The following is a 26,591-nucleotide window of genomic DNA, read 5'->3' on the forward strand; positions in this document are numbered from 1 at the left end:
TGTATACCATATATACATAAGTATATAAAGAAAAGTTTAACTATTTGCCAACTCTTAAATGACACTTTGGGGAATCCTAAGTGTTCATGTTGGGAAGTCACTAATTTATCTTATTTTTTAATTTCATTTATTTGACCCTTAAAAATAGATGTGTTTGGCGTAATGAATTTCTAGGATGTTTTAGTTCTCTTGTTATTTAATTTTTAAACTGTTAGGTGTATAAAACAGTGCCTATTTATGAAGTACTATACAATGTTTAGTTATGTATTTTGTATAATGTTCAATTAAAAATTTATTTTTTATGCACTCAATATTTCTTTATAGTAAAGCCATCTGAAAATCAAATCTTCAATGTAAACTATCATTATCTTCATCCTATGCCTAAAATTCAGCAATTTTGATCCAGATATCTGTAACCCAGTATTCATTAATTAATCTTTCCCAATCCTTTACTCTTCACTTCCCTCTCTATCCTGTTAAAACCACAATTAACTTGCATGAGATCACTTAATTTTTTTGAATCTTTATTTTTCATAACACCGTTTCATAGGCTCAGTGATTCCCCCTCCTACTCTTCACCTTGTACCCTCCCCCACCACTGTCTTCACCTTTATTATTATCGTAGTATGGTCCCTCAACAGCAGTCACAAGTCTTAGTTTACACAAGTCTCCTTGTTTTAAAGACTCCACTTGAGTGACATCATGTGCTATTTGTCTTTTTTTTCTTATTCCATTTTGAATTTATTTGAATGGCAGAATTACAGGGAGAGAGAGAGAGAGAGAGAGAGAGAGAAAGTCAGAGACAGAGAGGAGAGAATCAATCCTCCGTCCACTGGTTTATTCCCTAGATGTCTTCAGCAACTAGTGCCAGGATAGGCTGAAACCGGAATGCAGGAGATTCATCCACATGAGTTCAGGGCCTAAACACTCGGCGAATCTTAAGCTAATTAACAAATTCATTGTCAGGATGCTGAATCAGAAGTGGAACAACAGGATTTCAGTTGATGCCCGTGTGGAATGCTTGCCTTACAGGCACATACTGACCTGCTGCACCACATGTATCCCCCGATCTCTGTCTCACTCTAATTCATTTATTTTGCGTAACATTATTTTTGTATGTCGGCAGAAATTGACATTGAGTATCAGTTTTCAGGTCTAGTAATTGATGGCCAGTGATCCACATTTTCTGTTAAGAAAGACAGAGAGAGAGAGAGAGAGAGAGAGAGAGATATGACCAGGAGTGCCAAATTTATCAAACAGCAAACACAATACAATAAATAATAATTATTTTTGAAGTCTACACATAAGTTTTCCATTAAAGTGAAATAGTGATATATTAAGAAATATATTGTGAAGTTTTCAGAGTAGCTTACGTTGAATTGAAGAAGTTGAATGACAAGGTCAGTTATGTTCATGCTAGGGATATATGGCAATAGTGAGATCTTACAAAGGAAAACAGCATATTGAAATAGAAATTAGCATGGCATGCAAAAACACAGAAAGATAAGTTATGAACAACACCCAATAGTAGTTTTATGTATCATAAATGGTTTTACTGTTTTCCTAAAAAAGTGATAAACTACCTATGGTTTCTTGAGCTGAAGAATGACCTAGTCATACTTCCCTTTTGACAATAACTGGCACATGTTCTGCACTGACTCCGAAGTCCATATGCTTTTGAGATCTTGCCTCTAAAATGGCGGCTCTTTTGCCTTCTTTCCTCATATGTAGTAACATCTGTTAACAAGATGTTTCTCCAGTGTTAACTTTGACTTTCCCTCCTTGAGCTGTGGCATCCATTGCCTTCATTACTGAATCTTCTTCTGACCAGACCAGTGAAAAAAAATACTGATTTATTACACTCCTTAGGGTATTTATCCCACCATTCATCAGTCTTCTAAAACTTGTCCCAGTAGACTAAAACCATATAGTAAAGCAATGAACCTATGTTTTCTGAAGCAACTACACTGATGCGAATATCCTGAGGATCTGGCTGCCAAATTCAATCAGGGAAAAAACATGACCTCCGACAGCACTGAGAACTCACTGCCAGTTACCAGACAACCAACAAGTAATTATCTCAAATTTATGTAGGTCATACATCATAAAATTCACAAAGGGCTGCTGCTCTTGTACTTTGAGGAAAATTTCATATATTCCGCATGTCCTTAAACTGATTGTTTAAAGATTTTATTTCTTTTTTGAAGTTATTTCTTTCTTTCCTTCTTTCTTTCATATTTATTTGAAAGGTGGAGTAAGAGAGAGAAAGGGAAGGATGACTGAGAATCCCATTTGCTGGTTCACATCCCAAATTACTACAAAGATCAAAACTTGGCTAGGTTGAAACCAGGAGCTTTAAACTAGCTCAGTTGCCTGTGTGAGTATCAGGAGCTCTAGTATTAGGATAATTTTCCATGGTTTTCTCAGACATACTGGGAAGGAACTTACTCATAAGCAAAGAAGTCAGGAGTGAAACTGGAGCTCTCAAAATGAGATTCCAGTATCATAGGCAGAAGCTTAACCCACAATACCAATCACATGGTTTTATTTCTACTATTTACCCCTATTTAAGAAAAATAACTGATGTGCATCAACAGTGGATTGAAATACCTGGGAAACTAAAAAATATTTTGGAAAATGTTGAACTTCCACAATTTTGTTCTCAAAAAGAATGTGTACACATGTAAATCGGAATTTAATATCAGTATGTTGTTGACAACTGAAGGTTTGAACAAAAGAATACTAAATTGCAATAGTGCAGGTAAAACTCTTAGAGTCCTTCTAAATGAATTAATTGATCTAAAATCTCTCTCTCTCTCTCTCTCTCTCTCTCTCTCTCTCTCTCTCACACACACACACACGCACACACACACACACACACACGATTTCTCAATGTCAATGAATTTGTGGCCATGCTGCAGATTGAGAAATAAGAATTTTATTGTCTTGTTGTCTATTCATTTTGAGGGAATAAAACAATTGTAGCTAATATGTATGTGCTTGTATATGCTCAGAAGAAGGAAAACATAACAACACCCATTTATCTTTAGACCTACAAACAACCTCTGCTATGGGGGGGGGGGGAAATTATGCCATAGAGCTGCCTATAAGCATCCTTATCACAGAATCTTTGCCCAGAGGACATGCTCTGATCATACTTTCTTTTTTAAAAATCACCAAGCACTTCCTTAGAACCAGTTTGGATGATCACCACATGATCCTGGGAGCACTGTCACATGCAGAATTTATAGAAATGAGAATTCATCTTTGAAGCAGAGTGCTTATGAAGATTTGTAAGGTTTTATCATATAAATCAGTAATAATCAGCACAATTTACAAACCTGACAGGTATTTTTCTTAGAACCTTGACCTAGAATTCTGAATGATTACCACACTGATGATGTTTTCCAAGAAGTGCTCAGGAGTCTACCAATAATGCCCTTTGCATTCCAATTTACCATGTATAAATCATAGATTGATTTATGTGGAGTTGTTCTCTTTGAATTAACAAGAAAACAGACGAGGGAACAGAAAGGATAGAGGAGAGAAAAATAAAACGGGTCAATTTTCTTCCGTGAACATTTTCCCCACAAATCCACCTGGCTTAAAATAGGTACCCTAGTGTGCTGAGAGGGGTTTGAAGCCTGGAAGCACTATCCAGTGGGAGACCAGCATCCATGAGTTAAATATTCTGATGGCCTCAACTCGTGTAGTTCTCAGAGGGAAGCACACCCCGCACAAGAAGCGCAGCCTTGCATAGCCCCTCAACCAGCGTATTATTGTTGATTGGCAATGCACAAGTTACCTGAAACACTTGCAGCATGTGAAATATCACTAAATGCCTTTGTGCTCTCTTTCCAATTCATAAAATTTCAAGGGATTTACCTATTTTTGCTAACCTATTTAATTTCAGCAACAAGAAACATTTTTATAAGACTTATTTTTATTTAAAAATAAAATCAATCTCTCTCTCACACACACACACTAATACATACACACACAAAGAGAGGGAGGTAGAGGGAGGAAAGGATAGAAAGAGGCAAGCAGAGAGGAAAAGAGAACGCTCTTATATTGCTAGCTCTCTTCCCAAATGGCTGCAATGACTGAGGCTAGATCAAATTGAAGCCAGAATCCTGAAACTCCGTCCAACATGGTGACTGTGACCCAAGATATTAGTTTATATTCTATTCTTCTCAAGGTACTTTAGGAGGAATAATAGTTATATGCTTTCCTTAAAGTTTGTATTATTTGTGGAAATTTCTTCAATAATACTTCATCTATTTCATGGCTTGATTCAATCTAATAATACTTAAGTTTATTGTGATAATTGTATTGCTAATTTTTTGTATTTCTGCTCATTAATTGAACATTTTAGTGACCTTTGATTTCTATTAAAGTTATTTTTAACAAAGAACTGATATTCTTTGCACTTTTTAATTTCACAGGTTGAAATTTTTATATTCTAAAAGATAATTTTGTGTTTCAAATGTCAAGTATTATTACTGGTTGAATACTTTTACATTTTGCTTGCTCAAATACTATAATTTGTAGTGGAAATTTTGCAAATATAATGTCCATTCAAGAAAGGCTGATTGGTTATTAGCATATTAATAGTGTGCTGACTGCATTATAGAATGAAATGGACACAGGCTTCTGCCTGGAAGTGTTTACAGTGTACTAGCAAAAGCATCTAAATGAAGGTAATAGACAAGTGAAAATGTAATTTCAATATTACCTCATATTTGAAATCAAATGCAAAAATTAGAATGAGAGGATAAAATATTGTAGATGATGGGGAAGATTTGCCTAAGAGAGCTCATGTAAGATAATATTTGACGAATGAGAAAAAATGATCTAAGGAAAAAAATGAATGTATAGGTGTGCTGTCAGAGTTATAATTTTATGCAAAGAACTAGAAAAGAAAAAGTTCTTATTCTATATGCGAGTGTACAAAATGGACAATATAAGTTCAGAAAGAATAGGGTAGGCAAAGAGGCAGCAAAGACTGAAGAAGTGGGACGGTTCTGATTCAGTAAGGAGTCCTAAAAACAACAAATATTTTTGGTTTCTTCAATACTGTAGCAATGTATTTTTTAAAAAAGTTTCTGGTGGAAGTGATGTGACGTTGCTCAGATGTTTGAACTGTGCCTGCTCTAGGAAGAGAGAGCTGTGAGCAGTGTGATAGCAGAAGTAGACAGGCTTTAAAAAAAAAAAAATGAAAGAAATCGGGCCCGGCGCCATGGCCTAGCGGCTGGGGTCCTCGCCTTGAATGCACCAGGATCCCATATGGGTACAGGTTTTAATCCCGGCAGCTCCACTTCCCATCCAGCTCCCTGCTTGTGGCCTGGGAAAGCAGTCGAGGACGGCCCAAGGATTTGAGACCCTGCACCCACGTGGGAGACCTGGCTTCAGTTCCTGGATCCTGGCTTCAGATCAGCACAGCACAGGCCATTGTGTGAGATAGGTGAGGATCAAAGATATGATATTATATTTCATGAGATAGTTAGACACCAGTGGAAATGGAAGAAAGGAGTAAATTAAAGTAAATTACCAGTTGAATAGTGTATAAATTAAACTCTTGTAGATCAGGGAATATTTTACATAGCAATACTGAATAAATGATAGCTGTATAAGCATACCTACACATTTGATCTGGATATAAGGTGTTAGGACTGATCAATATATTTTATAGCCTTTTGAATTGTTGACAAGATAGAGAAAACATAGAAATAAAAGAGTTTGAAGAAAAATCCTGACAAATTCCAAGCTAGAGTTTCAAGCCCAGGAGAAGGAACCAAAAGAGGAAACAAAATGAATGTAGGAAGTGAGAGGTAGTGGACAAATACAAAAAAAAATTAAGTTAATATGTGACCCCATTGAATATTGTTGAGAATTTTAATAAGATAAAGACCAAAAACGGCAATTGGAATTTGATGGCATAATCATATTTGTGATATATCACTAGTATAAATTAAATTACATGGTAACAAGATATCTGATTAAAATGACTTGACAAAAGACAGGAATTGCACAACATTTAGTGATTAACTCTTTTAAAACATTTGTCTAGAAAAAAAAGGAGAAATGGGAGACACTTAGGTAAGTGTCTATAACACACTATCCCCTTTAATATTTCCAATATATGTTTGCTCATCAGCTATGGAAGTATTTATTAGACATCATTCCAGCCCTATCATTCAGGCCAAAGTGTGGCAAATATGATCTACTTCCTTGAGCACTTTTAGTGTTCAGGTGAAAAGGCACATGAGCAAGTCAGGTTGGCACAACAAAAAGAAACAATTACAACTATAATTATTTATACAAACTACATATATATCAACATGTATATGTGTGTATATATATATTAACGTGTGTATGTATGCACACATTGCTTTCATATGGAAAAACCTAAAGAAAAACAACCCTAACAATAAAAATATTTATCCAGCTCAATTCTGTGATACAAAACTATCTCAGCATTACTTACATTCTAAGTATTCTTAAAAATTGAATTAATGCCTCTAATATACACTTGGTGAAAGATATCATTTTCAGAGTATCATTCCTACCCACAAGATATCATCTACTTCGCCTTCTATCATTCAAATTAAGTTAGATACCCTGTATTCTTCCTAGGACAGCAAATCTGAATTAGTGTGTTAACCAGAAATTTAGAAATCAAGTATGTTTGAAAAAAAGCAGGATCTACAAGCAGATGAACATCATGGATGTGTGATCTGTCACTTGTAAAAGGCCCTGCCTTAGAAAATGCCCTTTACCTAACCTTCTGCCACTTTATTGTTGCTAAAAATTAACACAATCATCCTTGGCTTAATTTTTTACTCTCATTGCATTGAAAAAGTGCTTTTATAGAAAGGATGCTTTCATTGTTAACACTTGTCCCCACAAATTACCTAAACAGTTCTGCATGTAAGCATTGATGAAGTATGTAGAGAATCAGAAAATATTCAACTGCTAATTAGTTTTGTAAACTTTACAGCATAGGTTTGGGCTACCAGTTCAGGAAATGTAGATTAAACATGGCAGTAGCTAGATTTTTATGACCACTGATTTTTTTTGTATTATGTATATCTTATTAAGGACAGAAAATAAGAAAAAGGCACAGTATTGGGCTTTCAAATGTTCTTGTCCATAGAGTGAAAAAAAATACTAGCCATACAAAGAAAAATACCTTCCTTTTTAAAGCCATGATGTTTTGCATAAATATTATATCGTCTTGGGCCGATTGTGTTTTTAGTAAATATTAAGTTTTCAATATGCTATTTTTTTTAAAGATTTATTCATTTTATTACAGCCAGATATACACAGAGGAGGAGAGACAGAGAGGAAGATCTTCCATCCGATGTTTCACTCCCCACGTGAGCCGCAACAGGCCGATGCGCGCCCATCCGAAGCCAGGAACCTGGAACCTCTTCCGGGTCTCCCACGTGGGTGCAGGGTCCCAAAGCTTTGGGCCATCCTCAACTGCTTTCCCAGGCCACAAAGCTGGATGGGAAGTGGAGCTGCCGGGATTAGAACCGGCGCCCATATGGGATCCCGGGGCTTTCAAGGTGAGGACTTTAGCCGCTAGGCCACGCTGCTGGGCCCTCAATATGCTATTCTTAAAAGGTACTCAAAACATATTTGATAGCTGTGTGTAATAAAATTAGGGATATGGTAGCAAAATAAATAAATTAGAGTAATCCTAAATTTAACAACAAAATAAAAATGAATGATGACTTGGTTTAAAAAGTGAAATATTTGAAATTCAAACTTCCTTCATATGAGAAAAATCATTTAGAATTATCCAACTTTTGGGGAAGTATTTTGTACTGGTTTGAGTTCCTTTAACATGGCAGAGAATATGAGTTCATGTAAGGAAAAATTCAGTGTCTTAGTTGGGACATTTATAGCTGTTTTATTGATAAGCTCTGAAATGTCTCTAACTTAGTATAATAGAAATTGTTGAGGGGTGCGAGCGAGATCATGCCAGACATGTCTAGGGCTTATTAAGGAGTCTTTATTGACCAATCTTGGAGATAACAGAGCCCATCAGAAATAGCAAATCACAAGTCCATGTGGCAATCCAATCAATCATAACCCCAAGAGGAGCAAATAGTCATTACCCTTAAGTCCATCTATTAAACTATGTCCCAGCTTCCCCAACAATATAAGTTACCCTAAGAGACATGCAACGAACAAGGTGGACACACTTACAAAGCTGCAGACATTCACCTTTCTCTGGTTTCTCTGCCCACATTCTACCACTGCTAGGCCTCACCTCTCCTGGAACTCCTGACAGCACACAAACTAGAAATACAAAACATCTTAACATCACTATTTTCATTGACCCACCTAAGCAGTAAACAGAGGGTGAGGAATACAGACACACTGGGACCATGCTCAAGGGATTACCTGTCCTGGCGAGGCCAGAGCAACAGAAACACACTTCCAGGCACACGATCAAGAGACTGAGCCCCTCCTTATCATAAGCCTTTATAGTGACTCTTGAGGAGAGTGGTTGCAAAACAATGCAATATCACCCACTCTCAGATGATAAATGAGAGTCACAGTAGGCAGGAGCTAACACCTAGGTGGAGTGCCTGAGGGCCTCTCCCTAAGGATGGAATTAACAGTCCATTGCTGTTAGGCCCCACCTTCAGGACAGAGGGTCGGGGACACAGCCAAATTCCATTTATCCACTGTCAAGGGGTGCTGGCTATCACTGAGTGCACCCCATAAGAAAATTAACTTTTCGTTCACCTGAATTCCAGAAGCGTATGCCCAATTTCAGCTCCCCTATTGGAAATTAGAGATCAAATACCCAATCTGCTTTATCTTTATGGCAGGATCACCTTTAAAATGTGTCTTCTTGGCTCACCAAATAGAAAAGGAGGCTGGAATCTCATACAGAACGGATCTTTGAGTGTCCATCTGGTACATTTCATGACCAGTCCTTTACATTGTATTGGCTAGAACTGAATCACATGATTACATATAATTACAAGAATGACTGTCAGTGGGCCCAAGAGGAAAAATAAACAGGTTTAGAATATTCAGAAAGATAGATGGATAGATTGATAGGTGAGTGAAGCATACAAACACACACATAGATGTATATGCACATACATATATATATGTGCAGTGAGAGAGGAACTTAGAGCACAAGCGACTAAAGCTCAGTTGAAAGTTATTTGAAGGAATGTATTATAAGGAAAAGTCATGTAATGAGTAAAGAATATCATGTTTGCTATTAAACTAAATTGGGACACAAACATTGCCTTTGTAAGTTTAAAACAATGTATGCTGTGTGTTGACTAGGCTCATAGCATGAAATAATGGAAATATAAAGGATGGCTTTCTGGCTGGTAGACTTAAATGTCACCTGAAAAAAAATTTATCTTTTCACAAATTCAGTAATAAAACAATCCACACTGTTAGATATTATATCAGACAAATATGTTGGAATTGGTAATATATATATAAACTTGTCTAGGTGATAGATAGTTTTAACCAATGAACATCAAATACTCTGAATATATTTTAAAAAATCATTGCTATCAGGATATCTAAATCTGATGTTATTCATCTTTTGGATCATTTGTGCATTCTAGTTTAATGCACAAGGAAAACTATGATTTTATGTGTGTGTGTCTAGTTATATTGATATGGAGAGAACTTGTGCATTATAGAGCTTTAATGTTGCCCTGCAATTTTGGTAGTAACTTTTCTAGGAAGTTAACAATGGCCTGTGATTGTGATTCGGAAGAAAATTACTGATCAGAAATACACAAATATTTATGAGCTATAGATTAGCTTTGGTTTCTATTCTGGTCTCTACAATGATTTCATGTACACATTTGAAGTCTTTCCATAGTTTGATGCTTATATTAGAGTGGAGATTAATCATTTTACTATTTTAAACTGGAGAATCATATTCCATTTTTCCTTGATATTTCCACAATTACGTATAGCTTGTATTTTTTTAAAGACAATCTTGTTTATTTGAAAGGCAGAATTTCAGAAAGAAGGAAAAAGAGGTAAAGAGAATGCACTGGCTTTCAACCACTTGTTCACACACCCAATACTCCCCCAAGGGAGTTCGGGGCCAACAAGGGCCAGTTCGGGGCCAAGCAGAGGTTGGGAGCCAGCAGCTTTTCCATGTCTGTTCTGTCCGTGTAGAGGCCCAAGAACTTCGATAGCTCTTTTGCAGCTCTTCAGGTGTAATAGCATGGAGCAGGATTGAAAGTCAAGCAGCATGTCTTGACCCAGAGCCCATACGGGATGGCTGCATCATATTGTATATTTGAAACAGTTACCTAACATAAGGAATCTCCTGACTTTTGTAAAACCTTCAGTCATAAGTTAAAAATACCCACCCCACCCCCCAAAAAAAACTTCAAATAAAAAATATCCAGAGCAAGATGTAAGTTAACTGTGCATACAATACTGGACAAATATGCCAATAAAATAAAATTTCATTATACCTTTAGTATTAGGAAATAGTCATATATTCATATTTAAGTCATTGTTAAATTGTATTTTCTTAAAAATAAAAATGCTTCAAGTATTAAAACTAACTTAAGCTCTAAGTATTGCAGAGAATCCCTTTGTCCTATTGTATCTTTTAAAATCCATAAATCCCAATTATTGTTCCTATGATTAGAAAATTGTCTCATTAAGTGCAAATAATTGTATAAGAGTATATCAAAAAATAGGGTATTCATGTTGTTTAAATAAAGTGCATTTTAAGCTAATCAAAGTTTAGTAATTTGAAAAATCTCAAGAAAATATTTTTCAAATATTAGTTGTCAATGTTGCATTTTATATTAGCTTGCAATTAATTTTTGTGCAGTGATTATTTGAGCTATCAAATATTATAAAATACAAATAGACCTCAAAAAAAATCTGTCTTTGGACGAATTTCTGGCTTCACTGTATTGTGGCGATTGTCATTTGCAGACTTCTTCTACTGGACTTCTTCATGGTGATGAAAAGAGTGGAGTTACCTGTCTACCTCCCATTTCTCAAACAGCAGATGTGTTTTTTACACTAAGGGATATAATACACCCTTCTGAAGCTTCAGTCAATAGTTTTCCATCTATAAGGCCTACAGGAATCTGGACCATGTTTGATACTTATCCAGTCCATCAAGGTAAGTTGAAGCTACTGAGATGAAAAGAAGTTTAAGTTTAAAAATGTTGTGTAATGGGCCTGGCACAGTAACCTTGTGGCTAAACCCTTGCCTTGTAACTCCTTGGATCCCATATCAGTGCCATTTTGAGCCCCAGCTGCTCCATTTCTGTCCAACTCCCTGTTTGTGGTAAAGAAAATGGTGCAAAGACTTTGGACCCTGCACCCATGTGGGAAATCAGGAAGAAGCTCCTGGCTCCTGGCTTCAGATCAGCTCAGCTCCAACTGTTAAAACCCTTTGGAGAATAACCAAGCAGACAGAAGATCTTCATTTTCTAAAAACTGGCTTTCAGGGCTATTACGTTGCCCGACGACAAGAATATGAATGCCCTTTAACAGTTAGTATCCTGGTAGAAAATAGTGAGTAAATAGCCATTAAAGACTTTGTTATAGGGCTTGGCAGCGTGGCCTCGCCTTGATCCCATATGGCTGCTGGTTCTAATCCCGGCAGCTCCATTTCCTCTCCATCTCTCCTCCTCTCAGTATATCTGGCTTTGTAATAAAAATAAAATAAATCTTAAAAAAAAAAAGACTTTGTTATAGTGGGCAAACTGGTAGAAAATTAGACCTCAACACTTGTTTTTTCCTCAACTAATTATAAATCTAACTTTTAAAAGACCTTGCGCTATTTTCCTATGCCTGTATTTAATGTTCTTTAAATTATTATGTGTAAATTAATAGTCTTATGAATTTATTTCTAAGTGATTCTGAAAAAAATGTAATTTTCTATTCTGAATTGTTTTGACAACTTGAGGCTGTTTGGGTACTCTTTATTAGTTAATTCAATAGATGTCATAAATAGTATATTGCATGATACACTTCAAATTCACTCTTCTTATGCAGTCAGTGGCACTCAGGATAATCAGAATGAGAATTGTAGCCCGTAAGAGGCTTCCAAAGCCCATTTCCCTCTAACTTCTGCACCTGTATTCCTGTTGCATTATCATCCAAAAGGACCTCCTCAGAGCCAACCAGGTGACTGAGTCATGTTCTTGAATCTGGGACTGTAAATGAATAGACATCTTTTCTTTGTAATTTAAGAAAATGTATTCATAATGAAAAATATCTTGATGGCTATCAAATGTTTAAAGCAGAAGTGCAACTCACTCACTCTAATTTTGTCTGTATTATCTCTGTTCCTTAAACTGAGATACAATGTTGATATAAGTGGCATTTTGCCTTTAATTTAAAATAATGTTTATACTATTTTTAATGCAGTAGTTCAGATATTTATGGATTCTATCCATGACAATGGATTATAATTTTTTGCATTTTCTAATTCAAAGTAGCCATTAAGTTGTGGCTATATAGACAAGGTGAATGCCAGTTGTTCTGGCTTGGGCTGTCCCATGCAGAAGACTTTTCATTTACGCACTTGGTGTGAAGCCACTAAAGTTTCTCATACACTTTCATTAGATTTATGATTTACATAGAATGGGTAAGAAGTGGAAGTACAGTATACTGAAGAATCTATCCGGAGCCAAAGCTGTTCATTTTTAATTTAATTTTAGTGTATGTGATTTTTTTTTGTTTCCGCTCTTTCTCAGCGTCCAAAACAGATATATATTTTCAAATATGATGTTCCTCCAACCACTGGTTTGGCAGAATTAAGTATTGGCTTGTTTTTGAAACCAATTTATTTGGAAAACTGATTTCCTTCGAAGAGCTTTCAGCAAAACACAGTTGTTGTTGTTTTTCTTTCACAGCTGTTTCCTCTTCTCCATTTCTGAATTTTGGTGTTCATGAAGAAGCACGAATTGTTCAGAGTGAAACATCAGGATCGCATAGGCGCATTCCAACTTCAGCAGCCATGGCAGCATTTGTTTTCCCCGGCAGGGGTGGTAGGACACCGTCTATCGTCTCTTCTTTAATGACAGATTTTATTTTTCCTACACAGTCTTTTCTACTTGAAAAACATCTGACTACTGCCTTCTCTGCTATCACAATGAATTCAGTAATTAGTGACATTCCTGGGGCTGATACTGAGTTAAACAGATACTCATTACTCTCCCGCGGATCCCCGCTCACCACTCCTGCCACAAGTGCACCTCCAATTGTCTCTCGGGGAGCTCAAGAGGGTATTGAAAAATATTCAGCTGCTTCTTTAATTTCAAGAATACAGCACTGGAGACTGCTGATCTCCTCAAAGTCTGCCATTCTTCCTGGTACAATAATTACATCCAAACAGGTAGCCATTTTAAACTCATCATCTCTGCACCGATTCAGTTCACAAGCCAATGAACAGCTCCGTATTACTGAAGCATGTAGCGACCAGAGACTCACAAACATCAAATCACAGGCTGCTGATTCCTTAAGCGAATTAAGGCAAACATGTGCAACATGTTCTATGACTGAGACAAAATCCTCTTATGAATTCTCAGATCAAGTTTTGCATAGAAAACAGTCTCAGTTTTATGAGACATTCTGGATGAACTCAGCAATATTAGCCAGCTGGTATACACACATGGGAACTCAAACTATCACTTCTGGGCATTCATTTTCTTCTCCTATAGAAATAACACCATCAGTGGCACTCGCAGAACTGTCATTTTTGTTTCCTTCCAAAAAGAGTGCAAAACGAACAGCTTTATCCGCTTCCATAGAAGAAGTCATTACCCTATCAGGCAATTTGGATGTTAATTTATGCTCGTATAAGACATGTTTATCCATTGTCCCTTCACAAACTGTCTCCTCAGACTTTATGAATTCTGATTTGACTTCCAAACTAACCACTTATGATCTCTCAGTATCAGAACACATTTTGAAACTATTGGAAACAAGACAATATGCTGGAGCTACGCTGCTCACTGAGATAGTGAATGAAAACAATTCATTGGACGCAGAAGATGGCAGATTATCTCGTGAACTTTTCAAGCATCACACAACTGATAGTTCTTCAGATTTTGAATTAAACTTACAAACCAATTCAGATGTAACTTTAAAGATCAATTCAGAAAGTGTTTATTTAAAGGACTTCAAGACTGATCTGCTAGTGCATACGGAATTGGTATCTGATACTGCACATGTGTTCTCTGATGTTGTGTTTTATGCAACTTCAGTGACTCAGTCCCTCCCAGCACAGACCTCTTTGCCCATGTCTGTAATTCAGCTAAATAGACCATCTTCTGTGGATTATCCAACCTTCACATCTGATTTAACAGAAGAGAGCAAGACTTCTGCAGAATGGTCCAGATGGGAACTGCAGCCTAGTATGCATAATCAGCCGTCTCTTGTGGCATACCAGAGTCTTCCCCAAACCAGGTCTCTTACTTTGCCTTCACTGGAGTCCATTACAGCACCTCCCCAGCTGATTGTTTCTGGTGAGTTTCTCAGTTTCTGTGCTTTAAGCTTTAAGAAACGAGTTTCTTTTCCACAGAGAGAAAAGAATCTGTCATGGTCACCAGGTGCTCTAAACAGCCTCATTGTAATCAGGGCAGCCGCCAGTTCAATGGAGATGGCACCTGCTGGTGTACCTGACACAGATGGTTATTCTTTATGCACTGCCACAAAGGCTACCAGATCAATGCAGCAGTATGTTGGAGGTGGCTATACTGCTGGCAAGCAATCAGAAACTGAACTAGTTCAATTCATTACAACAGAAACTTCAAAGTGTAGGGATAACTTTTATTATTCTCATTTCTTGAAATAGCTTCTTTGTCATGTTAGATACAATATAACCTTACCTTTCTAACATCTTCAGTGCTGGCATTTTTTTAAAATGGGAATTGTGAAGAAATCAAGGAAACTATGAGGTTTCCCTATCATATATAGCATGGCATATCATTTCTTAAAACTTAAAACTAAATTTGAAAGCAGATTCTTAGTTTAACAAGTAGGGAGCATGTTTTCTCTGATAACATTTCCACTAATCCTGCATCCCTTTATAATTGTTATCAAATTTGTTAGGCTCAAAAAAGGTAAAGAATTGCATTTAATAGTAAGAGTATTTTTTTAATTAGCAAAAGTTTTATTTTAGGGAGTTGAAAGAGTTATCTTAGGGAATTACAAAGTAGTGAAGCTAATGAGAAATTTATGGTTTCAGAGAGAAATTTATAGATATTTTTGCATATTATATGTAGTTGAATGTTTTTGCTTCAGAGTAAATAAAGCATTTAGATATGTATAGCATGTGGCTGACAATTTAGTATTATGAAAAACCAAATTGTTGCATTAATACTTCTAATACAGTAGGCTTTTTCTTCAAAAGTTCCTACAGCTATTACAGTCATTTTCATTACATTTTTAAATGAAATAGCTTCTGATATTTTTCCAAGTGGATAGCTTGCAGTTTAATTGTTATGTCTCAAAAATAATTCTTAATATTTCACTTCCTACATTCAAGGTTGTTGCTACATACAGCTAAGTTAAAACTTCTTTAAAAAAAATTGTCACATAGTAATCCTTAGAAAACTACAGGTGTAGGCAGAAGTATTTATTCTTATACTTGAGAAGCCAGTTAAGGGGCTGGCACTGTGGCGTAATAGGTTAAGTTGTTGCCTGTAACATTGGTATTCTATATAAGTGCCACTTAGTGTTCCAGTTTCTTCATATCTAGTTCATCGCCCTGTTAATAGCCTGGGGAAAGCAGCAGCAGATACCCCAAATGTTTGGGCCCCTGCAGTCTATACAGGAGACATGGAAGAAGCTGCTTGCTCCTGGCTTCAGCCTAAGGCAGCCCTGAGATTGCAGCCATCTGGGAAGCGAACCAATGGAAAATTCTCTCTTTTCTCTCTGTTTCTCTCTTTCTCTTTCTCTCTCTCTCTCTCCTTTTCTGTTTGTAACTCTGACTTTCAGCTAAGCAATGGACCGTTTTAAAACATTTTATTTCAGATGCCCACATGGCATACATGAGTGCTTGAGTTTGATGCCCAAGACCTGCCTCCAGTTCCTGAATTCCAATTGCTGCCAATGTAGTTCCTGTGAGCCAGGCAGAGATACACATGGAATCACATGTAATTCATTTCCTGTCACTCAAAGGGAGAGCTTGGTTGTGTTTCTAGATCCAAGCTTTGATCTTGTCCCAGACCTGTGTATTGTGGCCATTTGAGGAATGAAACCAAAAATAAGATCTCTACCTGTCTCTTTCCTCCTCTATGCCTCCCTCCCTTCCTATTCCCCTTTCCTCCCTCTCTCCCTTCTCAAATGACCCAAAATTCTCTATTACCAGGAAATCAAGCTCATAATTTGCCTGTTATAATCTTAGTAAATCCATTTTCATTAACCCTTCCTTTCAATTTTACATATCAAATCATTTTATACATAATAATATTTGGTCATTTCTTAGACGTTTACTAGCATTATCAAATATCCTCATCCACTGCATTGCTCAGGATCACTTCAGAGAGCAGATAACACACACTTCTTTGGAAGACGTGGGATATGTTTTATGGGAGTATCATTTACAAAGTTGTGGTCAGACTAATTCTCTTAATACCTACCTATTTGTATAAGTATGCCTGGCTTATTCTGTGATATTTCTTCTGTGAGCACAGTGTAACCATGGTGCTGTTATTTAAATCTTGCTATAATCAGGCTTAAATGTAATTAGAACGAGAGATATTTCCAAGGCATGGTGTTTGCCATTGTATGCACATAATTGTGTATAAAATAAACTAAAACATTTGATTCGATGTTTTAAAATATTTATTTTTACTTTTGTTTGAAAGGGAGATTTACAAAGAGAAAGAAAGACAGAGAGGGAAAGACCTATGTCTGGTTTACTTCCTAAATGGCCACAAGAGCTGGAGCTGAGCTGATCCGAGGCCAGGAGCCAGGAGCTTCTTCCTGGTGTCCCATGAAGGTGCAGGGTTCCAAGGACTTGGGGCTTCTTCCACTGCTTACTTAAGCCATAAGCATGGAGCTGTATTAGAGCCGCCAAGACGAGAACAGTGCCCTGCTGGTGCTTGAAGTGAAGGATTAGCATATTAATCCATGGTGCCAGTCCCCAGTTTCTTTTCAATTGATTTCTCAGGAAAACTTAGCTGTAGAGATATGTTATTGATGAGTAAAGGCACTTTAAGGCTTGAACACTATAGTCATACTTCAGCATCCAGGGAGATTGGTTCCAGAACCTCAGGTAGCAAAATCTGCTTATGCTGAAGGCTGTTCAATAAAACAGGTTAACATTTTCAGATAACCTACAAAGTTTTCATATGTACTTTAGATCACCTCCACATTATATATAATACATAATACATCATAAATTCTATGCAAATCACATACTGTATTTGGTTGGGAAATAATTATAAAGAAGGTTGTCTTTACCCTGCTGTTTTTTTAGATAAAAAATTCTAGGTGCTTTAATTAAATTTCTTTTTCTAATAATTGGTGAAAATAGTAGTGTCATACTTCTTTAGAAAAATAATACCAAACTGCTAAAACATATTCCTTTTTTCTCCTAAACTTCGTTTACTTTCATGTTAAAATAGGCCAGACTGATCAAGTTAAAAGACAGCTAAGAGACAACTTGAACTTAATTTAGGGGAGCTGTCACTGTACTTCAGAGCCTGCAATAAGGCACTTCAAAGGGTGCTGAAAATTCAAAGAACTGTGTTTCTAGCTACGGTTCTATGTTGTCTAACTTGTGATAGATTATGTGGAATGTCATTTTTTTTCTCATTATCCCAATGTAAATTGAGGAATTTTCCGCAGCAAGGGAATGCGGAGTTACATGCTTGCTGCCTCTTGTAGTTTCCTGATATGTGAGGACCATATAAATAGGAAGTGACAACCCACAATGGTCTATTTAGAAACACACACGAAATTCTTTCCAATTATACATTTGCTGCATATTCTGTCAGAGTCATGGAAACTACTTAAACCTTTAGAACTATAGAACAGTCTACCATGCTCTAAACTACCTGTCTTCTATATGAAGACATTAGGCAAGTCGTTTTGAATATCATTTCCTATTGTATGTATTAATGATTGGAACAAATGTTCTAATAGCAGTGGATTATGGAAATAGTACAAAAATGGATGTTGCCTATCAATTGCATTTTTCTCTTCTAAATTGTAACATTCTGCTTTAAAAAAAAAACAGTGCAGTGTTAACAACGTTTTAATGAGTAAAAGTCATTTTCTCCAGGAATCAAAGGAAGAGTCAGTGTAAGATTTTTAATAGTCATCTAGTCAATGATTTTGACTTTGACATTCATCTCATAGTTTACTAGGCCTGCTCCTTTTTCTTTTTTTACTATAATTTGCTTGGACAATTTGAAATTATTTACATTGACTACTGACCTAGTGGGAATTTTGCTGCTTTTACTGAGGTAAATTGTGTTGGTGTTGGTAGAAACTCAGAACATATGAATAGTGAAATTAAATGCAAAATCTTGGCTTTTTTTCTGTACTTCTCCCAGTATTTTCCTCACCGAAAAATGCTCCATGTTTCCGTAATTGTGCTAGTTTGTGATATCCAAGCACATTTATTGTGTGCCTTATCATTTCCAGTATTCACTGAATTGAGTGGTATTGTTGACACTCTATATAAAATAATTTAGAATGAATGTGATGGTTTAATAATATAAACTTTTCATATAAATAATATTCTGAATGCTCATCCCAACAATATGTGACCTTCAAGAAATTAAAAACCTAGCCTAAGGATTGCCAAACTAGTGCCTGCAGGTCAAATCTGAACCAACACCTGCTGAGTTTTAAGAGAACGTAGCTCTATCCATTTGGTTACATTTTGTCTGAGGCTGATTTGAGACTATGGCAATAAGGTTGAATAGTTGCCTCAAAGACTGTGTTTAACAAAGCCTAAAATATTTAGCATCTCATCTGTTATGGAAAAAAAAACTATGCCTCCATCTAAAATATGTAAACATATGAATTTTTTATGAGTCTAAGTTGCATATATTTTACTTTTTTGGCTGATGTGTCCCTATCAGCCATCAATGCAACCAGTAAGGGTCAGAGTTCACACCTAATGAATGCTTTTATGAAATCACATGTCCAGTACCCTGACTTCTGAACCACTCTACACAGAGCTTATGTGAAGTCAGAGCAATTGATGCAGGCATTCATTATCTGCCCATTGTGAGGGTCTCACACGTGTGATAAGAACTACCTTCAAAGATGTGTACCTTTGTGTTCAGAAGAATGCCACACTTGACAAATAGCAGCTGTCAGGGTTCATGTAGATTTAAAGGAAGTACAAGTTGAAATGGTACGAAACTATCTTCCACAAAAAAATTGCTAGGATGTGCATGTGTCAGGAAGTCAAATAAAATCAATGGAGTTCGTATTTTGCCAGAGTATACTGTGTTATGGTAAGAACAAAATGAGTTGATAAACCACAAAATGTAATTTATGAAATTTTGGCATTTCTAAGAATTAGATTCCCATATTTTTATTTAAACTGACATTGAATGTAAGAAGAAATAGATATTCATGCTAATTAAAATTTTAATTTTTCTTATAGAATAATGCTAAATAGAAGGAAATTATGAAAAACAAAGGTCATGAAGAAAATTGGTTCATACTACAGCGGCTTTAATGGTGTATATATATTTATTTTTTCTGAACAGATAACCCCTCATTTTCCTTTTGCACTCTGCTCAACAGTAACATCTGTGACCCTTCCCATGATTCCACTATCAGTACTTTTCCCCCCTCTGCCAAAAGTTTCCTGCTGAATCTCCTCCCTTGCTCAGCTCTTGTGGAGTCCTCTTCAGCATATTTTTCAACTTTCCATTGATCTTCCTTTTCTTAAATTACTTTATATCAAAATAATATTAGCACTTAATATTGATTTTTTAAGTTTTATTTTTGATAATATTTACATAGTTGAGAAGGACAGATGCCCATGTGGACCACTGATCAGGATGGGAAGGATCGAAGAATGGAGGAAAGCAGATGATACAATTGTTTCCAACTTTCTTTTTCTTCTTCTTGTATCTGGGGGAGGCAGGAGAGAATGGGAGAGGGGCGACACCCAGCATCCTAACTGCATGTTTCCAGGGTTGCTGATATGGACTAAGTTCCAGGGTTCTGCTCAAGTGGTTTCAGTAGTTCTGAGGTGTTGTTAATTTTTTTGCTCCAAGATTGAGGAACTCCTTCCAAGGTCCATTGGCTGACATAGTCCATTTTAGAGTTTCTGCTTGCCCAGATATTTGCTGTCAAAACTTGGCCAAGAGGATTGCCCAATTTGTTCTACCCTTCATGGTACTAAATGTTCTGCAGGCCGCAATGATCTGTCATGTCTCCCATGTGCAACTGGGTGTGCTGTCCACTTACGGGCTTCAGCAACTGAACAGGCCCAGTTCTGACACATACACTTCGTGGTCAGACCACACATCATGTGATTTTCCCCACAGTTGGAGTTCTGAGTCCAGTGATCTAGTTGGGGATCCCCAAATAAACCTCACCAGAGGTGACCCCAGACCTGACTCTCAGGTGTGCCAGCTACTGCAGGGTTTGACTTAGTCTGTCACCCACTTCAGCCTACACACACCAGTGGTTCCAGTTGTCCAGTCAGTTCTGTCCCCAGCCCCATCTCATAGCAAACCAAGGGGTGCTGTGGCCTAGGCCAACCATGCCTGCCACACACTCAGTCCTCATTCACACCAGCAGGAACTGCAACCTAGTCAAAACGACCTCCAAAAACTCCCAGCAGGCCTACCTCCAAAAACTCCCAGCAGGCCTACCTCCAAAAACTCCCACCAGGCCTACCCCAAGCATCGGTTCATGTACATGCCTCTGTGTGCAGCAGACTGGTCAAGTCTGACCCCATCCCACTTGGTTCTTGTACACAACAATGAGTGCTGCAGCCTAGATCAGTCTGACTGACACCACTATTCAGCCCATGGTTATGTTGGTGAGTACTACCACCTGCCCATTTGGGTCACCCCCCAGCCCTGGTTCTAATGCTCACTGGTGAAAGCTGCAGTCCATCAGCTTACAGCCTACTGTTTCCCTACTAGACCCACTCCAATTCCTGGTTCTTGCACTTTCTAAGTGGTGTGGCAGTCTAGCTTGACAGGATTTGCCTCTGGTCCCAGCACATGCTAGTTGATGCTGCAGCAAAGCCTAACCAACCTATACTTACTCTGGATACAGTTTGTTAGCCCAGCCTGGATCTCCCCCTACCCAGTTCACATGCAGACCAACATGTATCCCTGGCTAACCTGGTCCATCCCCAGTCACAACTTTTCATGCTGGCCCAGCAGGGGAGACTCCCTGCAGCCTCTCTACCAGGCTCTCCTTGCCTCCTTGCCCCATGTGTTGGTGAATACTGTGACCCAGTATGGCGTGGCCCACATCACCGTGGCATTCACCAGTGTGCTAAAGCCTAGCTCAGCCTGGCATACCCCTAGTTCCGACTCATGCTGGCGGGTGCTGTAGCCAAGCCCAGAGTGGATAGCCCCTAGTCCCTGCACTAATGTGAACTGTTTGGTGTTGCAGCCCAACCAGGCCACTCTGCACACTATCCTGGCTCTTGCATCTGCCAGTGGGAGCTATGAACTGGCCCAGCCTTCCTGGCCCAGATCTGACAGATGTATGTCGGTGGGTACTATAACCTGGCCTGATCTGAGCTGCTCCAAGCCTCAGTTCTTGCATTCACCTACAGAGATTTCATTCTCACAGATGAGTTCCCCAAGCTCCTCTATCAGCTTACCTCCCAGTGACAGATCTCACATACACAGTTGGGTTCTTGACCCAGCCTGACTTGGCCCAACTTCTGTCCAAGCAGGTACAGCAGCTGTTATTATTGAGTGTTACAGCCAAGTCTCTCCTGTCCTGCTCCAAAATCCAGCTCTCACATGGCTCAATGGGTGCCAAGACCTAGTCCAGCCTGTCTAATACCACCACCACCACCGCCACAACCACCAACAACCCAGCTCTCATGAGCACCAGTGTATGCTGGAGCCTAGCCAAGTCTGGCACATCCCAGACCCAGTCCACACCCATGCTGAAGGAGCTGTAGCCATGATCACCCAGTGTGCTGCCCCAATTCCACTCTTGCACTCTCCAATGAGAACTATAGCTCAGCTAGGATGTCCCCTTAGCTCCCCAACCCAGCCTGCTGCCAGCCCCAGATTATGCTCATGCCAGTGATTGTTCTACCCAGCCCAGCATATTTCCCCTGGCTTGGCCTTTTCCTTCATATGCTACAGCCTGGAATAGAGTCACCAGCAACCAGTCCCAACTTTGACTGGTGGGTGCTGCAGCCTAACTCTACCTAGCTTCCCCCATCCCTGGCTTTCGTGTAAACTGATAAGTGTGATAGCCTAGCCCAGAATGACCCACATCTCATCTTGGCTCCTGCACATGGGTGCTGCAGAGTCCCCAGCACCCATGGGTGTCAGAGAGTTCCATAGTTATATCTAGTTTGGTCTGTCACCACCGCAGCTCTTGAGAAAACCCGTGGATTTTGCAGTCCCACAGGCGTGAGTCACCACACGTATTCCCCTTCAGAATCTGTCCTCAGACCTGATCTCTCACATGTTGGTTAGTGTCATGGACCAGCCTAATATGACTGATCCCCTGCCCCAGTGCTCACTGATGGGTACTGTGGTCCAGCCCTGCCAGGTAGGCTCTCCAGCCCTAGCTTTTGTGTGCACTAGTAGGTAGTGGTTGTTGCTAAGCAGCCTAGCTCTGGCTTCTCACATGGGCGGGTGCATTGGTCTGACTCAAAAATATCATTCAGTTATCCTCCTTGAAACCTGTGGATCTCAGTCCCCTCACTTACTGGAAAGTACAAGTGGCCTTGTTGGCAGAAGTCCCCCAATAGTCATTCCTCACCTACAGCATACTCCTTCAGCAGCCTCCTTCCTACATATCCCATACCCGCTTCCCTGATCAATCCATAGTCTTTGTGCCCTTGAACTTATTGTTTCTCCCACCTGGTCTTCTGGCAGAGTGGCATGTTAGCCTGAAACCCTGCCAACCCACCCTGAAATCCCAGCATGCACAGGTGTTCAGACCTGGTCCTGCCAGCCTAGAACCCTACCCCCTCTGCTTGCCAGGAACTCATACACATACAAGATTCCCCAAGCTCAGTCCACCAGCACACCATGCCTGCATGCTAATCTGGGGACCACCCCCCTACATGCCACCACCACCACCTGCCTAGACCCCAAGCCTACTCTGCTAGCCCCAGCCCCTAGCTCAAGTTCCCTAGCCCTAAAGGCTGCTGCGGGAGCCAGAGCAAGAGCAGAAGAGGCAAAAACATTTTGTATTTACAAATTTCATGGAGTACAGTACAATGCTTCACACATACAAACAATTCCAAAATTGGAGATAGAACACTTAACAGTAGTGTATTCAAATAGGTTTAGAAATATAGATTCTCTAAATTTTGACTAATTAATATTTTGTTTACTAATTGCTCTCAAATGTAAACTTAAGATAAAGTTCCAAAAATAAGGTAACATTACTCTCTCCCCTTCTTGTTCCTTGAGTCATCACTCAGATGAAATTTATGTCTATATAGATTTGTCAGCCTAAGGGAAACAACTTCTGAGATGCTCACAATGTGAATCCACACAGTCAGCTTATCTGATTTTGTATTTTCATTTTGGCTCACAGAGTAGTCTCCAAAATGGCCTAACTACCTCTAGTTTCTCTTCTGTTTTCCATCTTCCACAATACCTTTAGTGGATTTTTAATAGGAGATTTTCTTTCTTTTGCTTCAAAAACTGAAGCAGTTCTTTATTGGCTTTATGAATAAGTTTATAGTATTAAGAACGCCAAATAAAATACAACCTTGATTGTATCATCTAAAATCATCCCTACCGTATTTTATGGCCGACTATTATTCACTCCTGTCATGCAGTTGCAAATCTCTGCCTTCTGGGGTTCATTGGTACCTCCCCATAAATTCACTTACTTACTTAGTTTATCAAAATCCGTATTCTGAGGTCACAAATCAAATATCACTTCTTTTTTAGTGGACTTTGATAAATTTTTCAAATATGTTCGTGTTCTTTTTTATCAGCGTTTCCATAGTACGTTGTGCATAACTCAATGTAAAACCTGATTTTGTTTGTTGATTTTACTATTTTTCCTCAGCAGTATTTTGGCTCTTTCAGGACAGGAGTTTTATGTTAACAGAGATAAAAATTGATCCAAATCTTCTTATAATGATGCAAATTTCAGAAAAGACTATAACAGTTCTCGCTTGAAAATGCTCACACACATGCACACACACACACACAAATTTAATAAGGCTAGGACAAACTCACTGTCAAAGCTGCTATAAATGTACAAGCATCCACTGTGAGCCAATGTGCAGATTTAAAAATAGGCTTGTGGGACAGTAAAGAATGTACTGGAACTGAGGGAAAAAATAAGGAAGACTAAGTGGCTCCTAAAAACATAACTAAGTGGCTAAACATGCAATAATCCCAAGAAATTATTTCTAAATTATGAATTAGTGTGAGTTTAGGCAGATAAGTGACTTAATACCAGAAGACAGTAAACATCCAGTTAGATCACCAATAAAGGCAAAGGGCCAGGGTTAATTGCTGGTGAATCAGCCAGAACAGGACTTAATTATGGATGCCCAGGAAGCATACAAGGACCCATCAGAGCCCAAGTTCAGGATAGAATGTAGTTCTACAGTAGGAATGTGAGGATGGAGATCTGTCATTCTAAGACCTAAGTCAGTACTCCAGAACCAGGAATGATCTGGTCAAATATGGTATGAGGCATGATGAGGAAATGATGTGGCAAAGATTTACTGCATCACTGGATATTATGAAGGTCAAGAATAACTTCTAGTTTCAAAACTAGAGATCAGAGTAGAATAACATTGGAGTGAAGAAATGAAGCACACATTTTTTGGCAACAGAAACAATTCTGCTAATGAGATAATGTGCTTGCCTCTCTAAGGATCTGATTTTCTTCAGTTTCATTTACTAATGTCAGTCATTTGTATTTAGGAAATAAATAAAATGATACTGCTATTACATCACAAACCTATTTATACTTGAAGCCTGTGGTGCAGTTTGACAAGTTGTCACCATTTTAAACATGAATCAATAACATTTTAAGACATTATGTAATACCAATAGTATTTTATTCAAGCTTCATCACAGATTTCTTATCCAAGTAGAATAGTGCTTACTATAACATCTGTTCCTCTTTAGTATCCATATTATAACTTGATAAAATCTTTTATTGAGAATATCTGTTCTCCTGAACTCTATTTATGGTGTGACTGACATACTAACATATCAATATACCAATATATATATATAAAACAAATTATCCTTGGCTTCTTGGATCTTTACTTCCAGGATAGAGAAGCAATTAGCACTGAGCATAATAAGTCTGTAATTCTATATATATACTAAATAGATTATTTAGGAATATCTTAAAAAAGCCTCTGAAAACAAAGACAGGGAAATCATGCAAGCCAGTTTATACAAACACACTATAACTAGTCTTTTTTAGGAAATTGTTTCTATATAAAACTGTGTCTAATTGTTATTACAATGTAAAAATCTGGTAATTGTATAATGAGTTTTCTCACTATGGTCCTGAGGCACAGAATGGCCTCTTGACCATTATAAGAATTAATGCGTTATTTTCAGCCTGAAATATGTATTTAGCATTATATTAATTCTTAGAAATTTGAGCCTTCATGTTGAATTGGAAAAGGCCTTTCTTGCCTATACTCTCTAAGACACCAGTTATCAAAGCTGTGATGTCTTTTGACTATAACACTGTGTGTGTAGACTTGTGTTTATGTGTGTATATAACAGAAGTATATATAAGCAGAAAAAAATGAATAATGCGTATTAACTCTTAAGAAAGAAAAGGGGCTATAATTAGAAAATGTAGAATGAGAAAATATTGAAAGAAAAACAGTAGATCTTAATGATATGAGATTTAATTATATTGAAAATGTACAGCCAGTGCAAGAAATATGGATACATTTTAATGGGTGATGTACTAATTTGCCAGGACTACTCTGTCTGACAAGATCAGTTGGCTTCGTAAACAAAGTTTTACTGAGTCAGAAATTTGGAGACTGCACGTTTGAAAAGGTAGTATCAATCAAGTCAGCCTCCATCTGGAAGTTGCAGGGGAGAATTCTTCCTTGTTTCTTAGATCTTGGAGGTAGCTGTCAGGCTTTCTGGATCCTCAGCTGGTAACTGTATCCCTCCTCTGTTCTCACATACTGTCCCCCTGTGTGCCTTTCCATCTTCCCAATGGTCACCAGTCATATCGGATTAAGGTTCCACTCTAAAATGTATGGCCACCTCTTAATTAAATACATCTGTAGTAACTCTGTCTCTGAATACCTTCACCATAAGAGGTTTAGGAGATTAGAAACTTATAGTAATTTTTGAAGGTGTGCAATTCCATTCATTAAAAAATGATTTAAAGATCTACAATATCCAACAGGTTTAAATATTTAATTATAATTTTCTACTAATGGT

At 38.0% G+C, this 26,591-nt stretch overlaps 1 protein-coding gene across 1 annotated transcript in view; it reads left to right on the forward strand.

The window, feature by feature from the left end:
* The window catches only part of LOC131481299 (protein eyes shut homolog), a 1,058,324-nt gene that overhangs the window by 299,677 nt on the left and 732,056 nt on the right, over window positions 1–26,591 (forward strand). The window contains exons 13-14 of the mRNA XM_058669692.1: window positions 10,963–11,155; window positions 12,900–14,513. Coding sequence (XP_058525675.1) covers window positions 10,963–11,155; window positions 12,900–14,513 — 1,807 coding nt within the window. The remainder of the gene's footprint in view (window positions 1–10,962; window positions 11,156–12,899; window positions 14,514–26,591) is intronic.

Source organism: Ochotona princeps, chromosome 1, assembly GCF_030435755.1.
Source record: "Ochotona princeps isolate mOchPri1 chromosome 1, mOchPri1.hap1, whole genome shotgun sequence".
NCBI classification, from domain to species: domain Eukaryota; kingdom Metazoa; phylum Chordata; class Mammalia; order Lagomorpha; family Ochotonidae; genus Ochotona; species Ochotona princeps.